Source organism: Carex rostrata, chromosome 32 (assembly GCF_964058835.1).
Source record: "Carex rostrata chromosome 32, lpCarRost1.2, whole genome shotgun sequence".
NCBI lineage: Eukaryota > Viridiplantae > Streptophyta > Magnoliopsida > Poales > Cyperaceae > Carex > Carex rostrata.
In genome coordinates this window covers 3,772,168-3,797,975 of record NC_135949.1, presented here as the reverse complement: position 1 = coordinate 3,797,975, position 25,808 = coordinate 3,772,168, and the positions used below count along the sequence as shown (strand labels likewise).

Below are 25,808 nucleotides of genomic sequence, written 5' to 3'. Positions count from 1 at the left end.
AAGAAACTCTCTCACATCTCTAAAACTGGATTAGAAACTGCCACGTCAGATTAGAAACTCTAATAGTTTCAGGGATGTAGATGCTCTAATACAATATAATACAATCATTAAAACTATAAACACACTCTTTCACTGTCAGAAACTATATCGTGATGGCTGGATCACTTCATCGTCGTCTGTATTATGATCACTTCACGTCAAGTAATTTTACCGGTCTTATCTGGTACCCATATGAATATCAGTACTGGTACAAAAAAATCAGCTTGTACTGTAATGTTTCTGGCATAGTAGGAAATATCGGTATCGGTATCGGGATAGGGATCGGTCACAGCCGATACCGATACGTATCGGACCAGTATCGCCCAATATGGCTCAGGCTCTTTAACACACTATCGCGAGTATCGGACCAGTATCGGATCGGTCACGGCCGATACCGATACGGATCGGTATCGGCCGATATTTCCTACTATGGTTTCTGGTCATGTTTGCTTGTCCCACCCAGGTTAAGTTTGGGAACCTATACACCATCAAGTACCAATATTTTTTTGTAGTAGTGTGTGATACCTACTCTGCAATCCGTCTTTTTTATAATATACACATTTGTTTTTATTAGAATGTCTTATCTTCCAAAAGGACGTTTTCGTTGAAATTTTATAGAAGAAGAGAAAAAAAATTTGGATTGGGAAGTGGGTTAATCACAAAATCAAAAACATAGTTGTTAATAGCCCATGCTCATCCAATGAGGAATAGAAGAGACGAATAGAGATTGAATGCACTAACAGAGTAGCTTGACTTCAAAATCTCAAGTTTTTTGCATTATTGTAGAATAACATATTTTATGTGGCATTCACAGAGTTACAATCTGTGCAGGATAGGAATACAAAACAAATTGTTGGTATTTGGTAGTAAAGGCAAAGTAGATAGGTTTTGGATCGGGACACATTCCGAGAGATGAATTCGAATCGTGAAGCAATCTCGAGCGACGAATTCGAATCGGATGATCTCGATCCGAAACTCAAAAATTGGGTTACGGATCCGGACCCCTCTGCAATCTGTCCTTTTTATAATATACACATTTGTTTTTATTAGAATGTTTTATTAGAAGAAGAGATAATTTTTTTTTTTAGGATTGGGAAGTGGGTTTCTCACCAAACCCAAAACATAGTGTTCTTAATAGAGCCGTTGTTAATAACCCATGTCCATCCCTGAATTGAGAATTATTAATTTAGTTTTGTCCTGTCCTGTGAGAAGCACTTTATATATTCCCTCTTGATTCATGAAGAGAGGACCCTTGTCCTTTTATTTTATGTCATTCGGTTACCTACTCTGCAATCCTTCCTTTTTCTAATATACACATTTGTTTTTATTATAATGTTTTATCTTCCAAAAGGATTTTTTGGTAGAACTTATACATCGATCACTTGCTGTCACAAACTAAAATTACTTTAATAGAGCAGTTGTGAGTTTCTCACCAAACCCAAAACATAGTGTTCTTAATAGAGCAGTTGTTAATAGCCCATGACCATCCCTGAATTGAGAATTATTAATTTAGTTTTTCAGCATCCAATGAGGAAGCAACAGAGCCCGTTTCATTTATCTGTGTTCACATCCGCATGGTACTTTGTGCTAAAGCTGTCAATTAGTGCTTACTTTACACAAAAGTGCTAATATTTATTTTCTGATACAAGTTTTTGAGTTCAATTATTCATACATCTTTTGAGTAATATCTTTCGAGTAAAATTGAGTAACGTATCATGTGGCAGCCAATATTTGAGTAATATGTGGCAAGTACATGTTATATGTGGAGTAATATCTTTCGAGTAAATTTGGTTCGCAAGTACATACTCATATGGAGATCATATTGAACTCAAATATTGAGCCATTGTACGGAGGCCCTCTATGCTATGCATAGTACCGTAGCCAACTCCTCTATATATATATATAGAGAGAGAGAGATGAGCTACGGTGAGTTACGATGTAAAACGCGTTTCTACTGCACGCCGTATTTTCATTTTGAAAGTTCAAACGACCAATCCGAACCGTTAGATGTGATCTCCATATTGAAATGTGCTTGGAGACCAAATTTTACATTTTTTGAATTTTTTTTACTATTTATTAAGCAATTTTGAAAACTGCTGTTTTGCTGTAAACAGTAAAAAACAGTAAAAAATTTTAGACCATCGGATCAGCGATTTTCAAAATTGCTTAATAAATAGTAAAAAAATTTCAAAAAAATATAAAATTTGGTCTCCAAGGACATTTCAATATGGAGATCATGTTGAGCGGTTCGGATCGGTTGTTTGAATTTTTAAATCACAAAATATGAGTGTGAAGTAAAATAGTCGCTTTACTTCGCAACTCATCGTAGCCCATCTCTCTCTCTCTATATATATATACAAGTATCATACCCGTGCGTTGCAACGGAGACATATTATAAGAAACAAATATATCAATAAAAAATAATAATTACTAAAAATCAAGACACATGTTAATAAAAAATTTATATGATTCTGTATTTTTAATTAACTTTAATCGTGAAATTTTAAAACAATTTGATGATGTGATGATTCTTTATTTTTAAGTACCAATGATATCAAATAATAGCTCGATTCGAATCTAATATCAAATATCATACAAACAATTCAATATCGACATATAATATGATATCAAAAAATATAAATAAAAAGTGTTATCGTGTGTATGTCTATGATATATACACACACACACATATTATAAGAGAAATATATATTCACACACACGTTCCAATTTATATTCTTTTTTGTTTCCAATTTATATTATTCTCTTTCTTTGTTTGCAATTTAGAATATATACACACACATACATTGATATATTATATATTGAAAATATATTCTAAATTGCCGACACCAATATGTATAGAAACAAAGAAAGAGAAATAAGAAAAAAAATTGATTTCCATTGTGATCCGTATAGAAACGAAGAAGAAGTAAGGAAACAAAGAAATAAGAAAATGGAATGTGGAGTCTTCTCAATTGAAGAAGAGATATATGGAAACAAAGAAATAAGGAAACGGATAAATATATCGCTAAATTTCAGAATTTGTTCAATTTTAATTGTAACGTATCATGTGGCAGCACATGTAATGAGTATGTTTTTAACTAAATTTAGACTTCTATACATAAAACAGATGCATTTAATCAAAAGAAGCCAAATTATGTAATTGGAGGGCTGAGATCAAATCCGAAGTTTCATTTTTTAATTGTAGCTGTTGACGGATTGGACACCCAACTTGTCTGGTTTTTAGTACAACACTTAAACCGGCTAAGAAATTGTTCAATCCCCTTTAAAAAATTTGTGCTCAACTCCAAGAAAAAAGAACTGTAAGATGACATAAGGGTTATGAAAACTGATATAGGGATTGAAACAAAAACTGGTAGAAGTGTTTTGACAAATACTATTTATTTTATCAGGGCTAGCTAATTTCTAAATTGCAGTCAAAGATTTTACAAAATATCCTTTCTTGTTTATTTCAGGATTGATTTTGTTCGTATGAGGTTTATATATATTTTTTATTGATTGTTGGTACAATGTTAAGGGCTTTAAGGCAGAAGTGATGACATCAATTTCAAGTTGATTGATCTCATACGCAAGCAAAGCTGAGCAAATAATATGAGAACAGAATAATGAAATGAGCAAGGGATGTATTGGACTTCATCTTAGCTGTGTTCTTGATGGATCTTTTTTTATATAAAATTCTAATGTATCTATATGTATAACAATTAGGTTTAGTTTTGTAGGTTTGGGTAGGTTGTAATTTAGAGCTTATGGTTGTTTGGATATGTTTCATTTAAGGAGATATTTATTCATGATGGATTTAGAATTTTATCAAGTTTATGCTATTAAATGTTGCAAAATATTTGTCAATTGGTGAGGGATACTTTTTATTAGGGTAATTTGGGGATTTTTCTTTATAATATGTAATTCAGTAATAAACTTTGTAATGTAATAAAGAGTGTGGATTTGATTAGTGTTATTTTTTTTTTAATCTTTTGATTACTTCACTTCTCAATTTGTGAATATCCTGCTTATCATGATTCAAATTGTTTTTGTAATAATATGTATTGTTTGTGCAGCTGTGTGTGGATGGAAAATTACATATCAGATAATTTGTTATTTCTATAAATTGAATAGAAACACACTCAATTGAACTTGCAAATTGTCTTCTCAAAATATTAGTTTACCAACCATGAACATTATTGATTGATATACAATGATACAATAAAGTTTGAATTTGAATATAAATAAATAGAAATAAAATATATTGGTACAGTTGTACCAACCGCAATTTGGTACAACCAACATCAATTACATTTATGTGTGCATGATAAAAATATATTTACAATCCACAATATTTAAGTTCTAATCCTAAATCATATAGAGTGTTGTCCAATTCTTGTTGTAACTAAGACAAACAGAGGTAGTTCACATTTCTTGCTGGCTTCTATCCTGGGTCGATCCTGAAGCGTCTATCAATGAAAATGGAAAGGCAGAGCAGGTCTCACTTTGATCCTTCCTCTGGTAGCCTTTTATGCCTTCCTGTCTATCCGAACTACTCCCTTCCCATTAATTAGTGGCCCCACTCCACCTAAAATATTCATTTCCACTCTCGTTAAATAAAAAATAAACATTCAAAGTCTTCTCCTCGGAACTCTACACATTCTCACATTCACCACTCAGATCTAAGGTTCTTTCCTAATAGCCTCTTCAAAGAAATCTACAGAGCAAAATGGCAGGGAATTTGATAACCTCTCTGCTCTCTCTAGCCACCAATATGCTCCCCTCAATTAAAGCCTCTGTGCAGGCTCCTTCTTCCTCTTCCTCAAATCCTAATAACTCCGAAAGGGGGGGTGCTCGAGCTTTTGAGGAGGATCTGGAGAGGCTGATGCGAACTCTGGAGCGGATCAAGACTACACTGTACGATGCCGAGGAGAGGGAGGTCAAAGACCGTTCTGTAAAGCTATGGCTTAAGGAGCTGAAGAAGGTCGCTTATGATGCCGAGGATGTGCTCAGCGAGTACCGATATGAGGTCACCCGTGTCCAACTAGAGGCAAGAAAGGCTTCTGAAGTCTCAGGTTCTCACAAGAGTAAGAAGATGGAGGTTAGTACCTCGTGCATATAGATATTAAAAATTATCTTACTTGTGCAACTGTTATTTTTCTTCTTGTGTGGTACTAAAACTTAATAGAGGATGCTTGAATTTTTTATTTATTTTTTAGCTAGATTGGTATTCACCAGAATGTATGGTCACTTGTTATATTATCAACTTTTCCAATCTAACATCAGAGTGATCACATAATATAATACAGTTCCAATCTAATTATCATTTTTAAGTTAACAAATAATGAAATTTGGCATACTTTATAATATGTACATTTCTTTCTGGACAGTACATTGAGTACATTTTTCAAATTCCGGATGACATGGTTGATCGGCTTGACAAAATAAGAAGTCGATTTGATGAAATTGCGAAGGATCGTGAGGCTCTCCAATTAAGGGAGAGTGATGGGGCGAGGCGTCCGAACAATAAACTTTTACGACCCCCAACGGGTCACATGGTAGATGAGGCAAGCATTTTTGGGAGAGATGCTGAAATAGAGGAGGTAATCAATTTGTTACTATCTTAAAAAGAAAAGCCCTTTTCGGTCATTTCGATTATTGGAAAAGGTGGTCTCGGAAAAACCACCATTGCCCAACTGGTCTACAAAGATGAGAGGGTAACCCGGTGCTTTGATTTATGTGGGTGGGTATGTGTCTCTGAAGAATTTGATGTTGGGAGACTCACTAAAGCAACCATTGAATCAGTCCCCAAAATCAATTACAATTTGAGTGAGTTTTCATTACAAGGGAAGCTTGCAGAAACTGTGAAGGGAAAAAGAATACTCCTTGTTTTAGATGACCTGTGGAACGAGAATCAAAGTCTTTGGGAGTTGTTCCTGGTTCCTTTTAAAGAAGCAAAGGTTGTTAGTATTCTTGTTACAACAAGAAATAAAAAGGTTGCAAAGGTCATGCAAACAACGACCTATTTTAGTCCTACTAACTTGCCTGAAGATTCATGCTGGCAGTTGTTTCAGCATTATGCATTTAGTGGTACAAATTACACTGGGCAAACACTCTTCTTGAAGAGAAAAATGGGAAGGGAGATATTGAGAAAGTGCGACGGGTTGCCATTGGCTGTGAAGTTGATTGCAAGTCTCCTTAGGCATGAAACAAATGAAGAGGATTGGAGAGAGATTTTAGAAAGTGATATTTGGGAATTAAATTCATCGAATGATATATTCCCAGCACTTCAGATCAGCTATGATCATTTACCTCCCCACCTTAAGCCGTGTTTTTTGTTTTGCTCTATGTACCCAAAAGATTACATATTAGAAAAGATGGATTTGATAGAATTATGGATCTCTCATGGCTACATTGAGTCCAAGGGCAAAAGAAGAATCACAGAAATTGGTGTTGAATATTATGAGGAGTTAAAACAGAGGTCCTTTGTTGATGATTTTTCAATTGGAGCTCTAGAACGTTGTAAGTTGCACGATATAATCCATGATCTTGCTCGACTTAATTCCGAGAATGAACATTATTCGGTAGAGATCAATCAACAACTTGATATTCAAAAGGAAAACGTTCCGCAAGAAGCATGTCATTTATATGTAGGTGGTTTCTCTGGATATGTAAATCAAGTTCTCCAACAAAATCTGGTGGGTTTAAGAACTCTTTCTATCAAAATGAGAAAATGCAACGGAGATTTAGAGCACGAGTATTGTATAAACAATACCGAGGCAATGGACCTAAATTCAAGCTTGTCGGAATGTTATAAAAAATGTTTGGGAGATTTTCAAATATGTAACCTCACAAAATTTGAAGCACTCAGGGTATTGGAATTGAAAGGGTTTAATTTGACAAGAATTCTTGATTCCATTTCCGAGTTGAAACATCTAGTTCATCTTGATATTAAGTGTCGATATCTTAAAACATTGCCATTATCTATTGGCCTCCTTTACAATCTACAGACTTTAATTCTTGATTGCAATTCCCTTGAATATCTACCTGAAAGTATTGGTTCACTTAGTAACTTGCGGAGATTAATTATGGAAGACGGTCGTTTTTTGGATTATCTCCCGCATGGGCTTGTTAATTTTCCAGCAATAAAGACAATGCAAGCATTGTTGAAAGTTACAAATGTAGCTTGGTTAAAGGATATGACGGACCTTGAAGGAAATCTCACTATTTGTGGAGTGAGTAATTTAAAAGATGCCCAGCGTGCTAACATGAGAAATAAGTGCAAACTTGAAGCTTTAAATATAAACTGTGATCCTGATTACATTGGTTGGTGTCTTGACCCTGCGAAATCAAACCTGGAAATAATCCTCGGACCAGAAATAAATGCTGATTTTTCTTGGTTAGAATCCCTCCAGCCACATCCTAACCTCAAAAAACTTGCAGTAGGATGTTATTCTTCTGCCACAGTGCCGAGATGGATGTGTGATCCATGTTCCTTGCAATCAATTAAAAAAATCTTGTTAGATGAATGTGACAAGATTCAATCTCTTCCATTCAACAGTCTTCACACTCTCAAGCACCTCATCATTAGTTATTGTCATGGTTTCCGAGTTCTACAGCTAGAGCAGCTGTCCTCCCAGCTTGAGAAATTGGAGATTTCTGGTTGTCGCTGCCTTGAGTTGATTACTGGACTGGGGAATCTGGATATGTTGGCTAGACTGGAAATTTCCAGGTGTGAAGTCCTGAAATCAATAACAATGGATGGTGTACAGTTGGTGGAATCTACTGAGCCAATTGGTGATTCCTCTCATGGAAAGCCACATATCGGCCGACAGAGCATTTCAACACTTACACGGGTGGAAATCGACAGCTGTAAATTGTTGTGTGTTCTTCCAGATGGATTGATTCCATCAATTGAGACTGCCCTGACAGAGCCATTCATCACTTATGTCCATGTTCATCGCTGCGGTTGCACTGACATTAAAATTGGGGATCTACATAAATCAAATCAGGTTCATAAATTTTCCTATTATTATTGTAATTATTATTTTAATATTTAGATTTTAGACCACTGAACTTTTTTGCTTTTATGTAACCATAAATCTTGGTAGGATTTGTTGACTAATCAAGCTGCAAAATTACATGTTTCCACAAATAAACATTTCATATTTATATTACTTGTTTGTTGCTGTTACAAAATTAATTAAGCTCTTGTCCAACTTTTTTTGCAGCGTTCTATTCGATGATGTCTTCCTTTGACCCACAAGAACATTTAGGAGTCCGTAGATCCTTGATAGAAATAAATTTACTATTTGATTTATGAGGGATGCTTCTTTGGACTGCTGCTACAGGAATAACTATTGGCTGAATCAACTACAACCGTTGATTGATTAAAGGGTAGATTTGGAATAACTTTAAAGAGGATGCTTCTAAACCCCCGACTTCACTGGAAGCTTCCAGTAACCCTCTTTAATTCTTGCGATCCAGCCCCAGCCCCCTTCCCCCTCTCTCTCTCGCAAAAGAGAAAACGCGAAGACTTCTCCTCCGATCGCTCCTCTCTCTCTCAGTGCGTCATCTCCCGCGGTCCTATCTCTCGCTACAATCGTACTGATGCCCCTTTTCTCTGCTCTCTCCTCTCTCGCACATGGCTGTCGAGTTTGCATAGGGCACCGACCTCCGGCTGCCACCTGACACGGCTCTCTCATGTTTCCTCCAGATCCTTATAAATCAAGGTATTTTCTTTTCTCTCATTTAAATATTTTTGTGTTTTTAAACTGGAACCGAAAATGTTGCACCTTAAATTTTTATTCTTAGCTAAATTTAATTTCGTACTGCACCTTTCATTCCAAAATCAGACTCGTTCTGTGGGTTGGGTCATGGTTACCTTTTGTTCCAAGTTGAATCAGGTTGAGTTACTACCACAAATCAGGGAAACTTTCTTCAATTAATATTTGAATTGCCATTACCGTACATGAAGCACTCATCATTTTACAATTAAGTTTCACCCAAAAGTTTAGGTTAATTTAATAGCCTCATTGAGATGCTTCATTCACTTGATAAGACATTCTTATTATGACAGTGTTTATGGAGGAGAGCCAACAGCTGATGTACTCTTCGACTTGGTAGTCTATTGCTGAAGCAGATCTCATGGTTCGTTTTCGACTGAATTTGCATATCTGACTATTCTAGCCTGCTTGGTAGAAAACTCAAATATTGCAGTAATGCACTTACCATCTATTGATTGCTGGACTAATCAGTGATATTGCAACTCGTACTTGTTTTATAAATTGAGATTTTGTATAACCTATCACAGACCACAAGTGTAATTTTGCAATTCATGAGTTTAAATTAGGATGTTGCAATCTTGAGAATGTAAGCTTTTATCCTGGTACCTAACAATATAAAAATCACTACTGCTTCTACTTGACCTGAAAGCGAGTTAGCATAATGACAGGAAAATAATAAGACATAAAAATTATATATGCACATGGCAGTAGCAACAAGTTTATCTACCAATTAATTTAGTTCAATTTTGATTATACCCTAGCTTATTTATGGAGGGAATAATGACCGCCAATTTTTGTAGGCTAATGAAGTCAATGTAGCATCATTGAGAGAGTATGAAAGGGTTGAGTAACATGCCTTTGCTATAGTCAATTTGTTCTTTCTTTTTTTGAGCTTTTTAATTTTTTGAATCTGCAGGAGTCTGTTGTGAATTCTGGACCTTCGGTTTACATAAATGCTAATGGCCCCAATCCTATAATGGTTCAAGTCAGTATCATCATGTTGACACGTGCGCACATGCACACACACACACTTAAAAGGTGCTAAGCTTCTCTATTTTATTCTTTGCTTTGATTTTCAGCCTTTTCCTCTACAAACAAGCTCCTTGCTTGGTGGTGGTCATCAGATCGTTAGTGGAGTAGCTGGACCATTTTCCAGTGAGGATCCTATATACAATTATAACAGACAAGTCAAAGAAAAATTGAATTTGTTTTTTTTTCTAATTAACAAAGTAACTATCATACTAACTGCTAATTGAGCAACGAGAAACCAACTCGGCCTGAATTAAATCCTTCACTTCATGCTATCATTTTAGTCCTGACAATTTCTTTGGTATCAGGTGTTACTGGAACTGCTGTACCACTGTCTGGTACAACTGCCAATGAAACTCTCAGTTGATCCAAATGCAGCCCAACCAAATCAACCTGCAGGTAACTGAAGATGTTAACAAAACCTAGATAATGTACTGAAAATTGACATGATGTGGTTTATAGATTCTTATATCCCGAGAGTTGACGGGTATTATGGATCCTAATATTTCTGTTTTCATGAAAACATGTTGATTGTAACCATGTAGGATCTGTGTAACTGCTTTCAGTCTGTCCATGATAACTACTGGCCAAATTTAAGACAGCATCTATTTCTACTCTATAGTGTTGTATCGTGCTCAGAAGTCAATTTAGACTGGTCAACTTGTAGCTTCCAATAGAAAAAGAACAAAATCTATATAAAAAGGAATCACAATAATGTGTTGAGTGCTTAATTTGATTCCCACCAGCATACTGACAAGAAGCCCAGGCGATCCACAAGGTGGAGTTGTGCGTCAGTCTGTGGGGCCCGGAGGTCACATGCTCAGTATTGTTTATCTGGTCCAAATGCAGGCACAGGCATTGGGTGGTTCATCGGGTCAATTACGAACCTCTGCTCTTCAGTCGGGTCAAAATACACAGCTCGTTGCAGTCAGCTGGTACTGGTAGTATGTCTTCCTTGGTATCCAAGGTAAATTAAGAATCAAGGTATATGGTGACAATTTACTGTGTTGCACACTTGAATTATTTATTCCAAATATTGAATTTAGAAATACTAATTATTAACATGCTTTTTTTACAGGAAGGAATTGCAATACAAACAGCAGAAGCAGTTGTCGGGGCCTTGAAAGGTGTTCTTTCTGTTACTGCTGTTAATAGTCTGTTGAGTTCCATCAGGGCACCATATTGTCAGCAGCTCTCAATATTCTTTTATTACCCATCTAAATTTTGGCTGTCAAGTTTTGAGTATATTCCTGATTATGTACCACAGATACATGTATTATGTCTGTGTCTGACATGAGATTCAAACTCATGTCCTCTTAATTTGTTATTTTTTTTAAATGTTGCTGATTGCCATTAGTGTAGAATCAAAAAGTGATATCTCTGCCTATCTGAATAGGCAAACGACGTTTTATATTATGTTTGTAGGATTTTTATTGAACATATTACAGTAATGAATAAAATTTATCTTGTTCTTTTTTTTTTAATTATATTGAAGTGTTGTTTGGGGGGAAATTAAAATTTTGGGTACACCTGAAGAATTATATTTATAACCAACAATAATTGTTAAGATTTGCTTTGATTACAAAATTATTACAAAATTGTGTCATATCTTGTAATTTTGCTTTATCCTACCATACCATGCTGGTTCCACCCCTAGTCAATCCTTGTCTGCAATTGCTTCAAACTGTTTCTACTTCATCTAATCCTCATCTAATTTTGGTAATATGGCCAAACGGGAAAATTTAATGTACTTCTGTGTGTTTTCTTTTACGTGGAGCTTTGTTCTGTGCCAATTGGTACAAGCTAGGACTTTTTATGCACTACTGTTTCTACTGGTATTTATCCCTTTCATACCATGCTGGTCATACTTTCTGTGGCCATATTTCCCAACCTTTATGGAATGTCATGGTGTTTAGGGTTGATAGTTGTCTGGTAAATTCTTTAATAATCTGCTTTTACACTTGTGCAAAATTACTTTCAGGTTGCTAACACCTGTCAATTATTCTTGGGGAAATCGTTTTTATGCCACTCCAAAACTTGGAAATTATGAAATTGCCACCTCAAAACTTAAAATTAGTTATTTGCCACTCCAAAATCATTAAAATTATAAAATTGCCCCCATTATACATTTAATATACATTTTTAATTAAAATTAATCTGAAAAGTATTGTATAAAAATGTATTTTAATATTTCCAAAAATACCCTTCATTTGAACAGATAAAATTAAAAAATTGAGGCCTCCAGTCCCCTTTCCTTCATCCCCTTCGCCTCTCTTGCACCCTTCCTCCGCTCTTTCACTCTTTCTCTGTGCCACTGCCAAGCACGAAACCAGCACCAGATCTCCGTCTCTGGCACGAATGTGCTCTTCGCTTCGAGTTCCAAGGGGAAGGGGAGTAAAAAGAGGAGGAGCGGTGATGGTGTTCTAGTCGGTGCCAGTACAGTGGAGAATCTGTGCTGGAGATTTTTCTGTTCATTGTTATTCCTTTATTATTCCTGGTGCTTTTTTTTTTCTGTTTTGTTATTTTTCTGTTTTCTGCTGCTGGTAAAATTAGGCTTGTAAAAGGAAATTTGTTATGCAGAAACTTATCCAGTCAGTATACAATGTAAGTAATATGATAGTGTGCTTTGTTTAGACAGCAATTTAAGTAATTTTCTTTATTCAATCATATGCTTTGTTTAGACAGTATACTGGACTTCCTGTGTATGATACATTCTGGTATTATACAAGTTAGTATTGACTCTATTTCATCATCATCGGATACTCATCCTCTCATGGACTGTATTGACACTATTTTGTTGAATTTTTAGTGAAATGCTTCTAAATATATGGGTTGGATAACTTAGTGGAATCGAGTACTTTGAACTACTGTTAACAACTTGTTGGGTCTATAGTAAATTCTAAGGTACTATTGGGTTGGATAATTCTCCTTTTTGTTAGGACTGAAACCGATTTAAAACCATGAATAGGTCAAAGAATAGAAGACCTTGAACTAAGAGTTTGGAATCAGTAGGTTGTATACTTTGGAAAAGAGTTTGCTTCTTTTTAATAATTTCTGCTAATTATTGATTTGTTCATCCAATTAACAGAGAGCACGTGGCCTCGGAATTGAAAAGCAAAAGGCTTACAATAGTGAGGACAGCGATGAAGATGAAGAATCTGAATGAAGTGTTATGTTGTTATTTGTTTTCTTTTGTTAGAGCAATGATGGTTTTTTGTTAATTTTTAATGTATGAGTAGTGTTGGTTTTCTGATCGTGTTGCATTGTTTTACTTATTCAGTACAATTGTTTATATTTCAGTTACACTTTTTAGTACAAGTAATTATTTGTTCTGGTACAAATAATGTTGTTACTTTTTAATCGAAATGACTTCTGGTTGCACATTTTTCCTGCTCTTTCCTGCTCTGGTATGGTGCTTTTTGTTGTACAAGTTGTCAAGGGTATTTTAGAAAGGGGGGGATAAAATGCAAATGCAAATTCATCATTTGTAAATTCATCATTTGCACATTAACTTCTACAAATATTGTGCAATGGAACAAATTTTGTTTACTTTGCCATTGTTTTCTCTAGCAATTAAACTGTAGCTTTAATCAAATTTTCATAATCTAGGCATTAAATTGTGCCACTTTTGTGTAGTTATTATGTGTTTGGCAGAGTGTTAGATAACAACATATCAAGCAAAACTTCACTATTGGTATCAGAACTTTACTAAAATAAATAGAAAACAAGCAACAGAACACTAAAAAATAACTGAATATTTATTCATCGTAACTGTACTTAGCAAAACTTTAAGATATGAATCTCAACATAATTAAAGAAAAAAAAAAAACTACAATCAAAGGAAATAACAACAAAGGTAATTAAAAAAACATGCATATTTTACAATTTAAATCAATCAATCTATATATGTATGTTAGTTAATCTAATATTTATCAAGCTCATAAGCACCAGGCACATTATGCAAAGGGTGGCCCTTTTGGTTACACTCGATAATCCTGCCAGCGAGGGAGACCTGCTTGCCGACAGGACCCAAGACCTGTTTGAAAAGTGCAGAGGCATATCAATTAAAGATTCAGATATGATTTTTACCTAAGATGTAACAAATTCCATGTTTAGAGCAGTATATTTAGCCAGACATCTCTGAGTTCAATTCCTTTTCTTAAAAGAAAATCAGAGCAGTATATTTTTGCACCAGTAATTTAAGGAAAGTGGTAGTATGGTAGAAAATTAAATGTTAAATCAATATGCAGATCCTAACCACCTATCTATTCAAACAAGTTAAAAAGAAAATGTCCCATCATTCTAATACAAAATCACATGATGCTGCTTGGTGCCTGTAACTTCTATAACTCAAAAAAATGAAATAAAATGGAGACAAGGAAACTTTTCAAACCTTGCAAACTTTGTCAATAGAAAGCAATAAATTCGGTACAGGCATGGTACATAAAATAGGCTGGTACTAGACCAAATCAACCCAATAATTTAACTGATTCTGAAATATTTGGTTGTGCTGGGACTCTGTGGAATTATATCATATCCAGGGCACAACCTAGGACAAGCAGGTAATTAACTCTGATTATGCAATCAAACTCATAATGAGAACAATAAGAAAGAGACAAGATATTGATTGCAAAGTTAAAAAGGGTCTGTGCAATAACTTGTTTTATCAAAATTCATCAACTAAACACCACATCACAGAAATATACCAACCTACAGATTTAAGCATGTCATATAGGTCAATTCCATCCAAACATGCAAACTTTAAAAAGTATCTATATATGCCCATATTATATAAGAAACCATTCCCATTCGTCATGCATATAGCATTTGAAGACCACATTTGTGGTCAAGCTACAAATTTAAGAGATATTGGAAACAAAAATGAAATTTTAACAAAGCTCATACAACAGAATAAAACTTCAATCGAACTAGCAACCATATTTACCAGATTTACGGTGGAGCAAGAACTGGTGGCGGAGAACAGTGCTGGTGGAGCAAGAACTGGTGGCGGAATCGGGTTTATCCTTCTAGCGAAGGAAGGGTTCTGGCGGAGGAAGGGTGAAAGAGAGGCGAAGAGGAAGGCAGGCGAAGGAATGGTGAAAGAGCGGAGAAACGAGAGAAAGAGAGGCGAAGGGGAAGGCAGGAGGCGAAGGGAACTGGAGGTCTCAATTTTCTAATTTTATCTGTTCAAATGAAGGGTATTTTTGGAAATATTAAAATACATTTTCTATACAATACTTTTCAGATTAATTTTAATTAAAAATGTATATTAGATGTATAATGGGGGCAATTTCATAATTTTAATGATTTTGGAGTGGCAAATAACTAATTTTAAGTTTTGGGGTGACAATTTCATAATTTTCAAGTTTTGGAGTGGCATAAAAACAATTTTCCCATTATTCTTATATTAACAAGTGTGAAGTACCTCTTGATAATTTCAAGGGGAATCTGCTCCTTTTTTTCAACATAGATTATTGCTGTTGGTACTATTTGTATGTTTTATATTAGTATTATTGTTAGGGTTCTTTTGGTAAAAGAGATATTATAGAAAGATGAGGGACTAAATAGAATATTGTAAGCTCTATGTAAGCCCAAGAAGTTCTTGAATAAAAGATCAATTCAATTTGGCTCAAAACAACTTGGTATCAGAGCTCTAACCCTAGCGGCTACTGTTCACCGCGCGGTTACTGTTCATCGCCGCTACTGTTCACCGCGCGGTTACTGTTCATCGCCGCTACAGTACTTCCGCTGCTACAGTACTCGAACCCTCTGTTTCTCTCTAGGCCGGTTCTCTCTCTTCTAGGGCCGGCCACCACCTAGGGTTTGGATTTTTTTTTGGGGGGCCTAAACCCCACAATACCCATTGGAGGGTTGATCGGGCTCGGATCTTGATCATTGATGGGTTATTAGATCAGATTAGGTCAGGAATGAGAAGCGAGGTAGAGATGTGTCAGATCTAGATCTTGAGGATGCAAGATCGAGTCTAAGAAAGGAAGAAGGAGAATCGGGACTTAGATTGGTGCAGAGGATCAGATCTAAGTCGAATCGATGGAGAAGATAGTGGCGAAGTTGGGAGAGGAAGACCTCAAGGTGTTTCTGGACTTCATGAAGTTGGCGAGAGGCGAGGGATCGGCACAACCACAGCCGATGAAGCTGGATCTCCCTCTTATGGAGTTGAAACTTGATGGGCCAGCCACGTATCTGAGCTGGTCTCGTCGGGTTAGGAGGGCTCTTTCTGGACGGGACCTTGAGGGATATCTCATGGGTGAGAAGGAGGAACCGGGGAAGACCTCTCCCGGGTACAAAGAGTGGAAGACGACTCATAGCCTGTTGCACACTTGGCTCCTAAACTCGATGGTTGCATCTATTGCTGTTACGGTGGATGGCATAGAGACTGTGAGTGGTGTCTGGGGGAAGTTGCAGAGGATCTATGCGGGAGTCGACAACAACATGCGGGTGTTCCAGATCGAGAGAGAGATAGAGGCGGTGGTGCAGAAAGAGAGGTCAATCCAGGAGTATGCCGCAAAACTGGAGCGTCTGTGGGCAGACTATGATCACTTCTCACCACCAGCATGTTGCAAGGACCCCGAGTGCAAGAAGGGAGATGAGAGAGTCCAGAGGAGGACTATGCACTTTCTGAGGGGGTTGAACCCGGCATTTGAGCCGAGGTGTGCCGTGCTACTTGCTCAGCCGAAGATCCCCTCACTGGATGAGGCGATCTCGGCAATGATACAGGAGGAGAGCCGGATCGGGTTGCAGACTGGAGCAGGAGGGCTTCCGCAGGCGAAGTCAGCTCTAGCGACTCCTAGCTGGGGCAACACCGGGTCTAGAGGAGAGACTCGCGCATGCTTCAACTGCGGAGAGGTAGGCCACCTCAAGTCAGCTTGTACCAAGCCACCAAAGAACAAGAACCCAGGTGGTCGTGGCCAGCCTGGAGGTCGCGGTCAAGGCGGTGGGGGTAGGAGAGGTGGTGGTCGGGGAGGCTACCGGGCTCATGCTATTGCTGGTGAGGATGAGGATGAGGGATCTGTACCTAATGGTGGCTTCTCAGAGGAGGATCGAGCATTGTTGGAGGTGCTTCAGAGGAAGCAAAGGGCAGCAGAGATGGTAGATGGTGCATCCACCTCTGTCACAGGTACTGGTTATGCCGCAGCTGTCACAGGTATGTGTGATTCACTTGCTCTTGCCTCCTTTCCCACCACTAGCACATCGGAGTGGATCATTGATTCCGGGGCATCCGGGCATGTGACGGGGGCTGCTAGAGAGTTCTCTTCCTATACTCGCCTAGCAGTTCCGTTGAACATCAAAACAGCCGATGGTACAGACCAGCCCGTTGTCGGTAAGGGTACAGTGAGATGTACCAATACCGTGACCTTGTCCAATGTTTTGCATGCTCCATCTTTTCCTGTAAATTTCTTGTCTATAAGTGCTATTATCCTCCAACTAAATTGTGTTGTCCTTTTTGATGTTCCAAAGGTGATCTTCCGAGAGAAGAGGACGGGCCGGACTCTTGGGACTGGGACTTTGCGTAGAGGCTTGTGGTACATGGATAGGAAGGGAATGGACTCAGCCCTTTCTTCCATAGTTGAGAGATCTGGAGGAGATGGGAGTAGTGTGGAGAACTCGTTGTTGCTTCACCACAGACGTTTGGGTCATCCTTCTTTTAGTCTTTTGAGTCGTTTGTATCCCTCTTTATTTGAAAAGGCTAATAAGGATAAACTCTTTTGTGATGCTTGTGAGTTGGGCAAGCACACCAGGAGCTCGTATGTTAGTTCTGGTAGTAGGAGCTCTTGTATTTTTGATTTAGTGCATTCTGATGTATGGGGCCCTTGTCCTACAACAACTTTCAATGGATTTCGATATTTTGTGTCTTTTATTGATTGTTGTTCTCGTGTTACTTGGCTTTATCTGATGAAAAACAAGAGTGATGTGTTTGAGTGCTTTAAAGACTTCCACAAAGGGGTTCAGACTCAATATGGGGCAGTAGTGAAAGCGTTGAGATCTGACAATGGGACAGAGTACACCAACAAGGCGTTTGGAGAGTATCTGTCATCCCAGGGCATTCAGCATCAAACCACTTGTCCATATACACCAGAGCAGAATGGGGTAGCAGAGAGGAAGAATCGTCATCTCCTTGTGGTAGCTCGGAGTATGATGATTGCAATGAATGTCCCGAAGTACTTGTGGGGGCAAGCGGTCTTGACAGCGGCCTTTTTGATCAATAGGATGCCCTCACGAGTATTGGAGTGGAAGTCCCCATTTCAGGTATGGAAAGGCACAAAGGGAGACATTCTTCCTTTGAGGACCTTTGGATGTGTGTGTTTCGTGCAGGACAACAGACCGGGTGTGGGCAAACTGGATCCGAGAGCGATCAAGTGCGTCTTTGTGGGTTACTCAGCCACCCAAAAGGGATATGTTTGTTGGAGCCCAGTTGAGAGGAGGATATTCGTTAGCATGGATGTCACGTTTCGAGAGTATGTACCATATTACTCTCCTGGAGTGTCCTCACCCTTTGGGGACTCGCTCGATACTGGAGGTATGCGGCGAGAGGGGGAGAATAGCAGTAGCGATGCGTTGAGGATGGTGAGTGTTGGAGATGTTCCTTGCACGCTTGAGTCGGCTGTGGAGTCGATTGTTTTGCCGGTTGAGTCGGCTGTTTTGCCGGATCAGGGTGGTGAGACTCAGGCTCAGGGGGAGCTGAGAGTGTATATGAGGAGGAGAAAGGAGAGTGCGGAAATCGTGCCTGTGCCTACTGAGTCACCTGTCCCAAGTCCCTTGTCCTTGCCTGCCTCGACTTCGGAGACACCTTCACCATCCACCACAGACCCAGATTACTCAGGTGATATGATTCCTCTCTTTACTCCTCCCACTCCCCTATCGGTAAGGCGGACTGCTCGCAGCAATGCGGGGGTCCCACCTGATCGATTTGGGTTCCCACATGACCATGACATTGCTCACTTTGTCTCTTCCTCTCACATATCACCTAGACACGGAGCATTCATTGCATCTTTGGACAATGTCTCTATCCCTAAGTGTTGGCAGGTTGCTAAGGAGGATCCTAAGTGGAAAGCGGCCATGCTTGAAGAACTTGAGGCTCTTGCGAAGAACAAAACCTGGCAGCTTGTGTCACTACCACCTGGCAAGAAGGCAGTTGGATGCAAGTGGGTTTTCACCGCGAAGCAAAACCCAGAGGGTCGGGTTGAGCGCTACAAGGCCAGGTTGGTGGCGAAAGGGTACAGTCAAACCTACGGCATCGACTATGATGAGACATTCGCACCCGTAGCCAAGATGAGCACCGTCAGGACTCTGGTTTCCCTAGCCGCGAATGAGGGGTGGAAACTACACCAACTCGACGTGAAGAATGCGTTTCTTCATGGTGACTTGTTGGAGGAGGTGTACATGGAGATTCCACCGGGCTTCAGCACAAACCGGACGACTGGTAAGGTTTGTAGGCTCAAGAAATCTCTATATGGGCTAAAGCAATCTCCTCGAGCTTGGTTTGATAGGTTCAGGAAGGCTATGGTTGGCATGGAGTATCAGCAGATCAATGCCGACCATACTGTGTTCTTTCGACGAGTTGGAGGCCATATCACGATGCTTGCCGTGTATGTGGACGACATGATTATCACGGGCGATGATGAGAATGAGATTGCTAGGCTAAAGGTGAGATTGGGGAAAGAGTTCGAGGTGAAAGACCTGGGACATCTGAGATACTTTCTTGGGATTGAGGTGGCTCGTGGACCAAAGGGGATTGTCCTGTCTCAACGGAAGTATGTGCTGGATTTGCTAAAGGAAACAGGTATGCTAGGGTGCAAGCCTGCAGCGACACCGATCGACCAGAGGTTCAAAGTGAGTGCTGAGGTTGGAGAATCAGTCGATCATGACAGATACCAGAGACTGGTAGGTAGGTTGATCTATCTGAGTCACACGCGCCCCGATATCTCTTTTGCAGTGAGCGTAGTGAGTCGCTACATGCATGACCCAAGGAAGGGTCATATGGACGCAGTGTACCAGATCCTACGGTATTTGAAGAGTTCTCCTGGAAAAGGGCTGATTTTCAGGAAGAATGGCCATATAAATATTGAGGGCTACTGTGACTCTGATTGGGCTAGCTGTGCCGATGATAGGAGATCCACCTCAGGTTACTGCATATTTGTTGGAGGCAACTTGGTCTCATGGAAGAGCAAGAAGCAGTCTGTGGTGGCAAGATCAACAGCAGAGGCAGAATACAGAGCGATGGCTTTAGGAGTTGCAGAATTGTTGTGGCTGAAAAGCATGTTAGTGGAGCTGAAACTGGACCGAGGAATCACGATGAAGTTGTGGTGCGACAACAAGTCAGCCATCAGCATTGCGAACAACCCTGTGCAACATGATAAGACCAAGCATATTGAGATCGACAGGTTCTTTATCAAGGAGAAGTTGAACAACGGGCTACTAGAGTTGAGCCATGTTCCAACTGGAGGCCAGACGGCAGATTGTCTGACTAAGGGTCTTAGTTCGATAGATCTAGCTAGAGGATGTGACAAGATGGGTTTAGTGGATATCTTTTGCCCATCTTGAGGGAGAGTGTTGGTACTATTTGTATGTTTTATATTAGTATTATTGTTAGGGTTCTTTTGGTAAAAGAGATATTATAGAAAGATGAGGGACTAAATAGAATATTGTAAGCTCTATGTAAGCCCAAAAAGTTCTTGAATAAAAGATCAATTCAATTTGGCTCAAAACAACTATTGCATACACATAATTAGCATGGAGCAAAAAAGAACCTTGACAGCAATGGTCCGAGCAAGTGCATTGGGATCCTTCAACAATTTTCCAATTCTATGGATCCCTATACTGCTCTCTCTCGAAAACTTGTAAATTATGCTGGTAGGACTGTGCGAAGGCGATTTAGCTAACAATTCAAGAAAGCAAACAGTAAAACAAAATATAACTTAAATTAGCAAACATATTCATTCCAAGTATACAAAAGTTAGTTAACAATTCAATTCACATATCAAGGAAATAACAAGGCAACAATTCTCAACCTGGTTAGTCATGAAAGAACCGAGCAAGCAAGCAAGCACTGGTACAAGATCAAGCAAACATTTCTGCTTTCACAACTCCAAATTAAAAAGGAACGTTACAGTTTAGGACTGATACCAATTGTTATACTGGCACATCCAGTTTCTTTGTACAACAAGGAAATTCTCAAGACATGTCAAGGAGTAAGACCAAGTAAATGGAATCATTATAATCAAGATTAAGAGGTGTCCTTCCCTAAAGCATCTAGAAGAATTTTCTGAACACAAAGGAGTTGAAAAACATAACTCTGAAGTATCACTCGGTATTGTGCGTCACATTTTCCCTTCTCATCTCCTAAAATAATGAAAATATTAACTGTATTGAAGCTTGTCACATATAATGCAATTCAGATATATCTTCATCGGAAAGGTTATTTAATTTGAGCCCACTACATAATTCTCAGTAATAGCTGAACTAATTTAAAATTGTTACCATATTTTATTTTTGTTTGACATTAACAACAAACAGACACAACCAAAAGATTAAAAAAGAAAATAATTCTTGGTGCCAAATGCCAAGTCTCAATCAGTACAGGGATCTAACGAAACATAAGATGTAATTAGATATGAAATTTAATACCGTCCAATTGCGGGTCTTAGCAATCCGTCTTGTTAGTACATGAATACAATATGCCACATCAACCAGACCTATACCATACTGAGCGGTGAGCCTCAGCCTTGCTGTTGAGGCACAGGTTGTCAGATATCAGACCCAATTCGACCTGACCCGTGCCAATAATATTCCTTTCTGGTTAATTGCAAATTTGTAAACTTGAGTTGAATGGATGCATGCATTGTTCATAAATTTGGCCAAATACAACAGCAAAATTGGCCAGACTATACTTATTTGAAATGCAAACTTGAAATACCAGACTTTACGAACCAATGTTCAATGGCCAAGCTCTTTTACTTATTTGAAGCCGGAGAAATGCATTTCAGCAAACAGTTGGTGTGCCAGAAACATATATGAGCTTTAGTTGGGAATTTCAACAAACAGATGGTGTTCGCTTGTTTAACATTGGTTATACATGTGTTACTGTACTTGAACTTCTCCACAACCTGTACCAATGGCAAGGTATGATCCCTCCCTCGTCCATTGTACTGCACATGCACCATCTCTTGAGCCCAGATCACATAATTTTGTAACCTAAGAAAGGAAACCACAAACGAATTTTGTCAATGAATTTTCTCAAACACTAAGGACGACATTTTTCAAGCTGCATATTTTACGGCTGTATGTAAAATTAAAATATTTCATTGAGTGTTATTTGAAAAAATATATGTTTTGAATTTGAGTTATTGATCCCGGTTCAAAAGTCACTTCTATATAAATATGTAAGATATTTGAATTCTTCTATTTTTAATTTTTTTAGAAAACAAAAAATTATGACAATTATCTGACAAAAAGTTTCGGTGAAAAACTTTTTTTCACAATTTTGTTTTTCAAAAATAGAAGATTTCAAATATTTTTTGTATTTACCTTAAATTGACTTTTGAACCGGAATCGATAACTCAGATTCCAAACAAAATTATTTTTCAATAACACATCAAGAAATATTTTAATGTCTTACAGCCATAGAAAATTTACCCTGAAAAATATTGATCCGGGTTATTTGTCGCAGTCTTTCTAATAAATCAAATTATATAGTATTCCATCCATTTTAAAAAAAATATAAAAAATATTTCTAATATTTTAATAAAATAATAAATTATAATATTTTACGTTTAATTAAAAAATATTTAAAACCGGACATTTATTTCTGGTTTTGGAATTTCAAAAGCAAAACTGGAAATTTATTTCCCAGTTCTGGAAATCCAAAACTGAAAAAATAAATCTACCGTAATTCAGTCTAAAACAGGGAAATAAATCAGCAGTTTGGACAGTTTTTGAAATCTTATAAAAAAGAGTATCGATTTTGAAATTTAATATTTTTTTTGGATATTAATAAAAAATTCGGGAAAAAGTAAGTCGTGCCAACGGATTTAACTAGATTAAATTTTGAACATAAGTTATGATTTTTTTTTTAAATTAATGCTTCAAGTTGCCATGTAGTTTTAATAATATGAAATTTGGAGGTAGCCAAAATTAATTCACTCTTGGGCCTAAATTAAATTCTATGAATGTATTAAAGCAGTGTTAATGTATAAAAGCAAAATGCAAATTGAGGCAAGTACTTCACAATTGAAACATTTGTATATTAGTCAACCTAAAAATTAAAGTGCAATACTGGCTTTTGAGGCAAGTACTTCATTATTCTATTTCAATTGAAGGTTAAGTATAAGTTTGGTGTCAATCTAAAATAATTTGATAGTCTGAGTTTGGATTTTTAATTCACGTTTTTTTTTTAAATGTTAAATTAAGTCTCACTTTTTTTTTTCTTACTATGTGTGAAGAAAAAGTTAATGCATCACCCCTCTCTAAGCTTGAAATTAAGGAGGAAAAGCATGATATGAAGTGTACATATTGTGTTATTTGCACAGTATTTTGAATGAACCACAAAATTTACAGGACACCGATATATTAAAGGAATTTTTTTTTCAACAGGCTCAAATTCGAACCCTTTATATTCCTCTATCGTCCGATATATCCGGTTCAGGTATGTATCTCCTATTTGTTCTTCTTTAGTGACTTGTTTTCATCAACAAAAACTTTCGATTTTGGTTATGCATATGATTCTCTCTTCCTTATTACTGCTTTCTCTGTGTGGCTGCCCTGACAATCATTCTTTAGATTTAGGCTTAGTCTTAATTGAGATTCTTATTCTTTCATTTCGTTTTATTACTCGTGTACTTAAATTAATGTCTCTAAATATCTCATAAGTGCTTGTTGTTAATAATATATGAGATCAACTGTTTAGCATGAACAAAAAAGAGGAAAGGGTAGAAATTTAATAGTATTTTGAAGTAAGTGCAATACTGTCCTTTTAATTTTTTATATGGGCTGGTATTTATCAGATGATGGTACAACTCACTTTAACTGCTCTAACTGTACTGGACCAACAGCTAGAGGCCCAAAAATCATTTTATGTTTTAGGCCCAAGCAGAAGCGTCAAGGCCCAGATAGAGTGCTGTGCAATTACAATTACACGCGTCCCTCCATACTTAAATCTTTCTAACACGTGTCAGTCAACTCTCCTACTTGTCGTTTCTAGTTACTGGTAGCTGCTTCATCTAAATCTTTTCTCTAATCTCTTCCTTTCTTCGATATCTACAAACCATGTCTCAGTCTAGTTCAGTAGTTGCTATTTCTATTTTTCCATCAATATCAGTTTTGCAATTAAAAGAACAAAAAAAGAGAGATTAATGTCAGGTGCACAAGGAGCACAACCCAAGGGGTCTTTCACCGCCACCACCTATCATAATGCGCCGGGTGTTGCCACAGAAGATCCACCGAGAATGGCCATAAGGTCTGACAAGACGAGCCGGGGGTGCCGGTCAACAAGTTGGAGGATAAGGTCAAGGATGTGGCTGGCTTGGGTGGGCCCGTCTTTGGTGCCGGAGCAGATGATGGAAAACCCGATCTCGGTGTTGCCGGTATTAGCTAGACCACAAAGTTTCCTCTTGTTATCTATGTATGCAATGTAATAAGTTAGGAAGAAGGCAACGTGTGTGTCTTGATTATATAGTAGAAAAGAGGTGTACTAAATAACTATTGACAAGTTAAGCTTTCTCCTCCCTTTCTAGAGGGGGTGATATTTTGTGAGAAGATTTTGTATATTATTAGCAGCATCTTAGTCCAAATAGGTAGCTATGTGGACTGTGGAATATGTAACATGATGAGCTGAGGTGACCTTGTAAATATTACACTTTATTTTATTTTAATACTACAAATGTCGGAGGGCATCTTGCTCCTGACCTTCAAAAAAAAATACAAAAAAGATCCGCTAAAAAAAGGAGCATTATTTATGAATTTATGAATTTGCGCTGTAACCGACCGACTAGAGAAAATGGATTTGCATGTGAAGTTGTCTGAATGACAGTGACAGGACACAGGCTGATCAGGGCTTTGATCAATCACTTCAATTGGGCTTTCCTGAAATGAACATCAGAAATTGGGCTTTTCTGAATCAACATCAGAAATTGGGCTTTTTCACAAATTAACGGATTTCTTGTGTGTTTATAAGAATGTTATAAGAATTTGATCAATTTCGAACAACAATAACAAATAGATGGGTCCAAACAAAAAAGTCTCGTTTTAGACTCTATTTTCGATGCATTTCCAATTTATGGTCTAAATTGTTCGAGAGAAACAGAGCGGAAATGTGGAGCAAAGCTAGGATGGGATGTGCTCATTAAAAGAGTTTTGAGCACAACTTCAAAAGTATATTAAATTGACTTCAAATGTTGAATTCAAACCGTTCAATCAAATCCATGTACTTCATGAATGATGCATACATATGCAAAATTTTGAAAGTTTCGAGTTAATTTGTAACAAGATCAAGCGGTCAAAGAAATGATAAAAAATTAAATATATAAAAAAATTTATAAATCAACTTATAAAATATTCATTTCTTTGACTGACTGATCTTGTAGCAAATAAACTCGAAACATTTATAATTTTGCATCTACATGCATCACTCATAAAATACATGAATTTGAACGGTTTGAATTCAAAATTTGAAATCTATCCGATATACTTTTAGAGTTGTGCTCACCAAACTCTCTTGGTGAGCACATCACACTCTAACTTTGCTCTGAAAATGTGTGTTCTTGTCCGTCTTTTTTGAAATTAATAGAGCACAATGATACAAATTAATTACATTACTACTACTGTTATTATATCACAGTATCGTATAATGTTATATTATTCCAACTCGCTGTTTTATCAAATGATATTTTCTTCTAAATAATACAAATTATATTATTTTAACTATTGTCTGAATAGATGTAATTA

At 37.5% G+C, this 25,808-nt stretch overlaps 1 protein-coding gene and 1 pseudogene across 2 annotated transcripts in view; both read left to right on the top strand.

The window, feature by feature from the left end:
* Nucleotides 1–24,581, top strand: part of LOC144547869 (uncharacterized) — a 28,750-nt pseudogene extending 4,169 nt beyond the window's left edge. The window contains exon 2 of the transcript XR_013509165.1: nt 24,199–24,581. The product of XR_013509165.1 is annotated as an uncharacterized LOC144547869 (transcript). The remainder of the gene's footprint in view (nt 1–24,198) is intronic.
* Nucleotides 4,766–8,157, top strand: LOC144547821 (putative disease resistance protein RGA1). The gene is made up of 5 exons (XM_078296508.1): nt 4,766–5,137; nt 5,427–5,639; nt 5,673–6,366; nt 6,691–7,768; nt 8,148–8,157. The coding sequence occupies exons 1-5, from the start codon at nt 4,766–4,768 to the stop codon at nt 8,155–8,157; spliced, it is 2,367 nt and encodes a 788-aa protein (XP_078152634.1).
* Nucleotides 24,582–25,808: the final 1,227 nt, after the last annotated feature.

Excerpts from the sequence above, each read along its gene's own strand:
- LOC144547821 (XM_078296508.1), top strand. The coding sequence starts at position 4,766 with ATGGCAGGGAATTTGATAACCTCTCTGCTCTCTCTAGCCACCAATATG. Across the intron at positions 5,640-5,672 it reads GAGATGCTGAAATAGAGGAG|CCCTTTTCGGTCATTTCGAT; the intron begins GTAATCAATTTG and ends TAAAAAGAAAAG. Across the intron at positions 6,367-6,690 it reads ACCTCCCCACCTTAAGCCGT|GTGGTTTCTCTGGATATGTA; the intron begins GTTTTTTGTTTT and ends ATTTATATGTAG.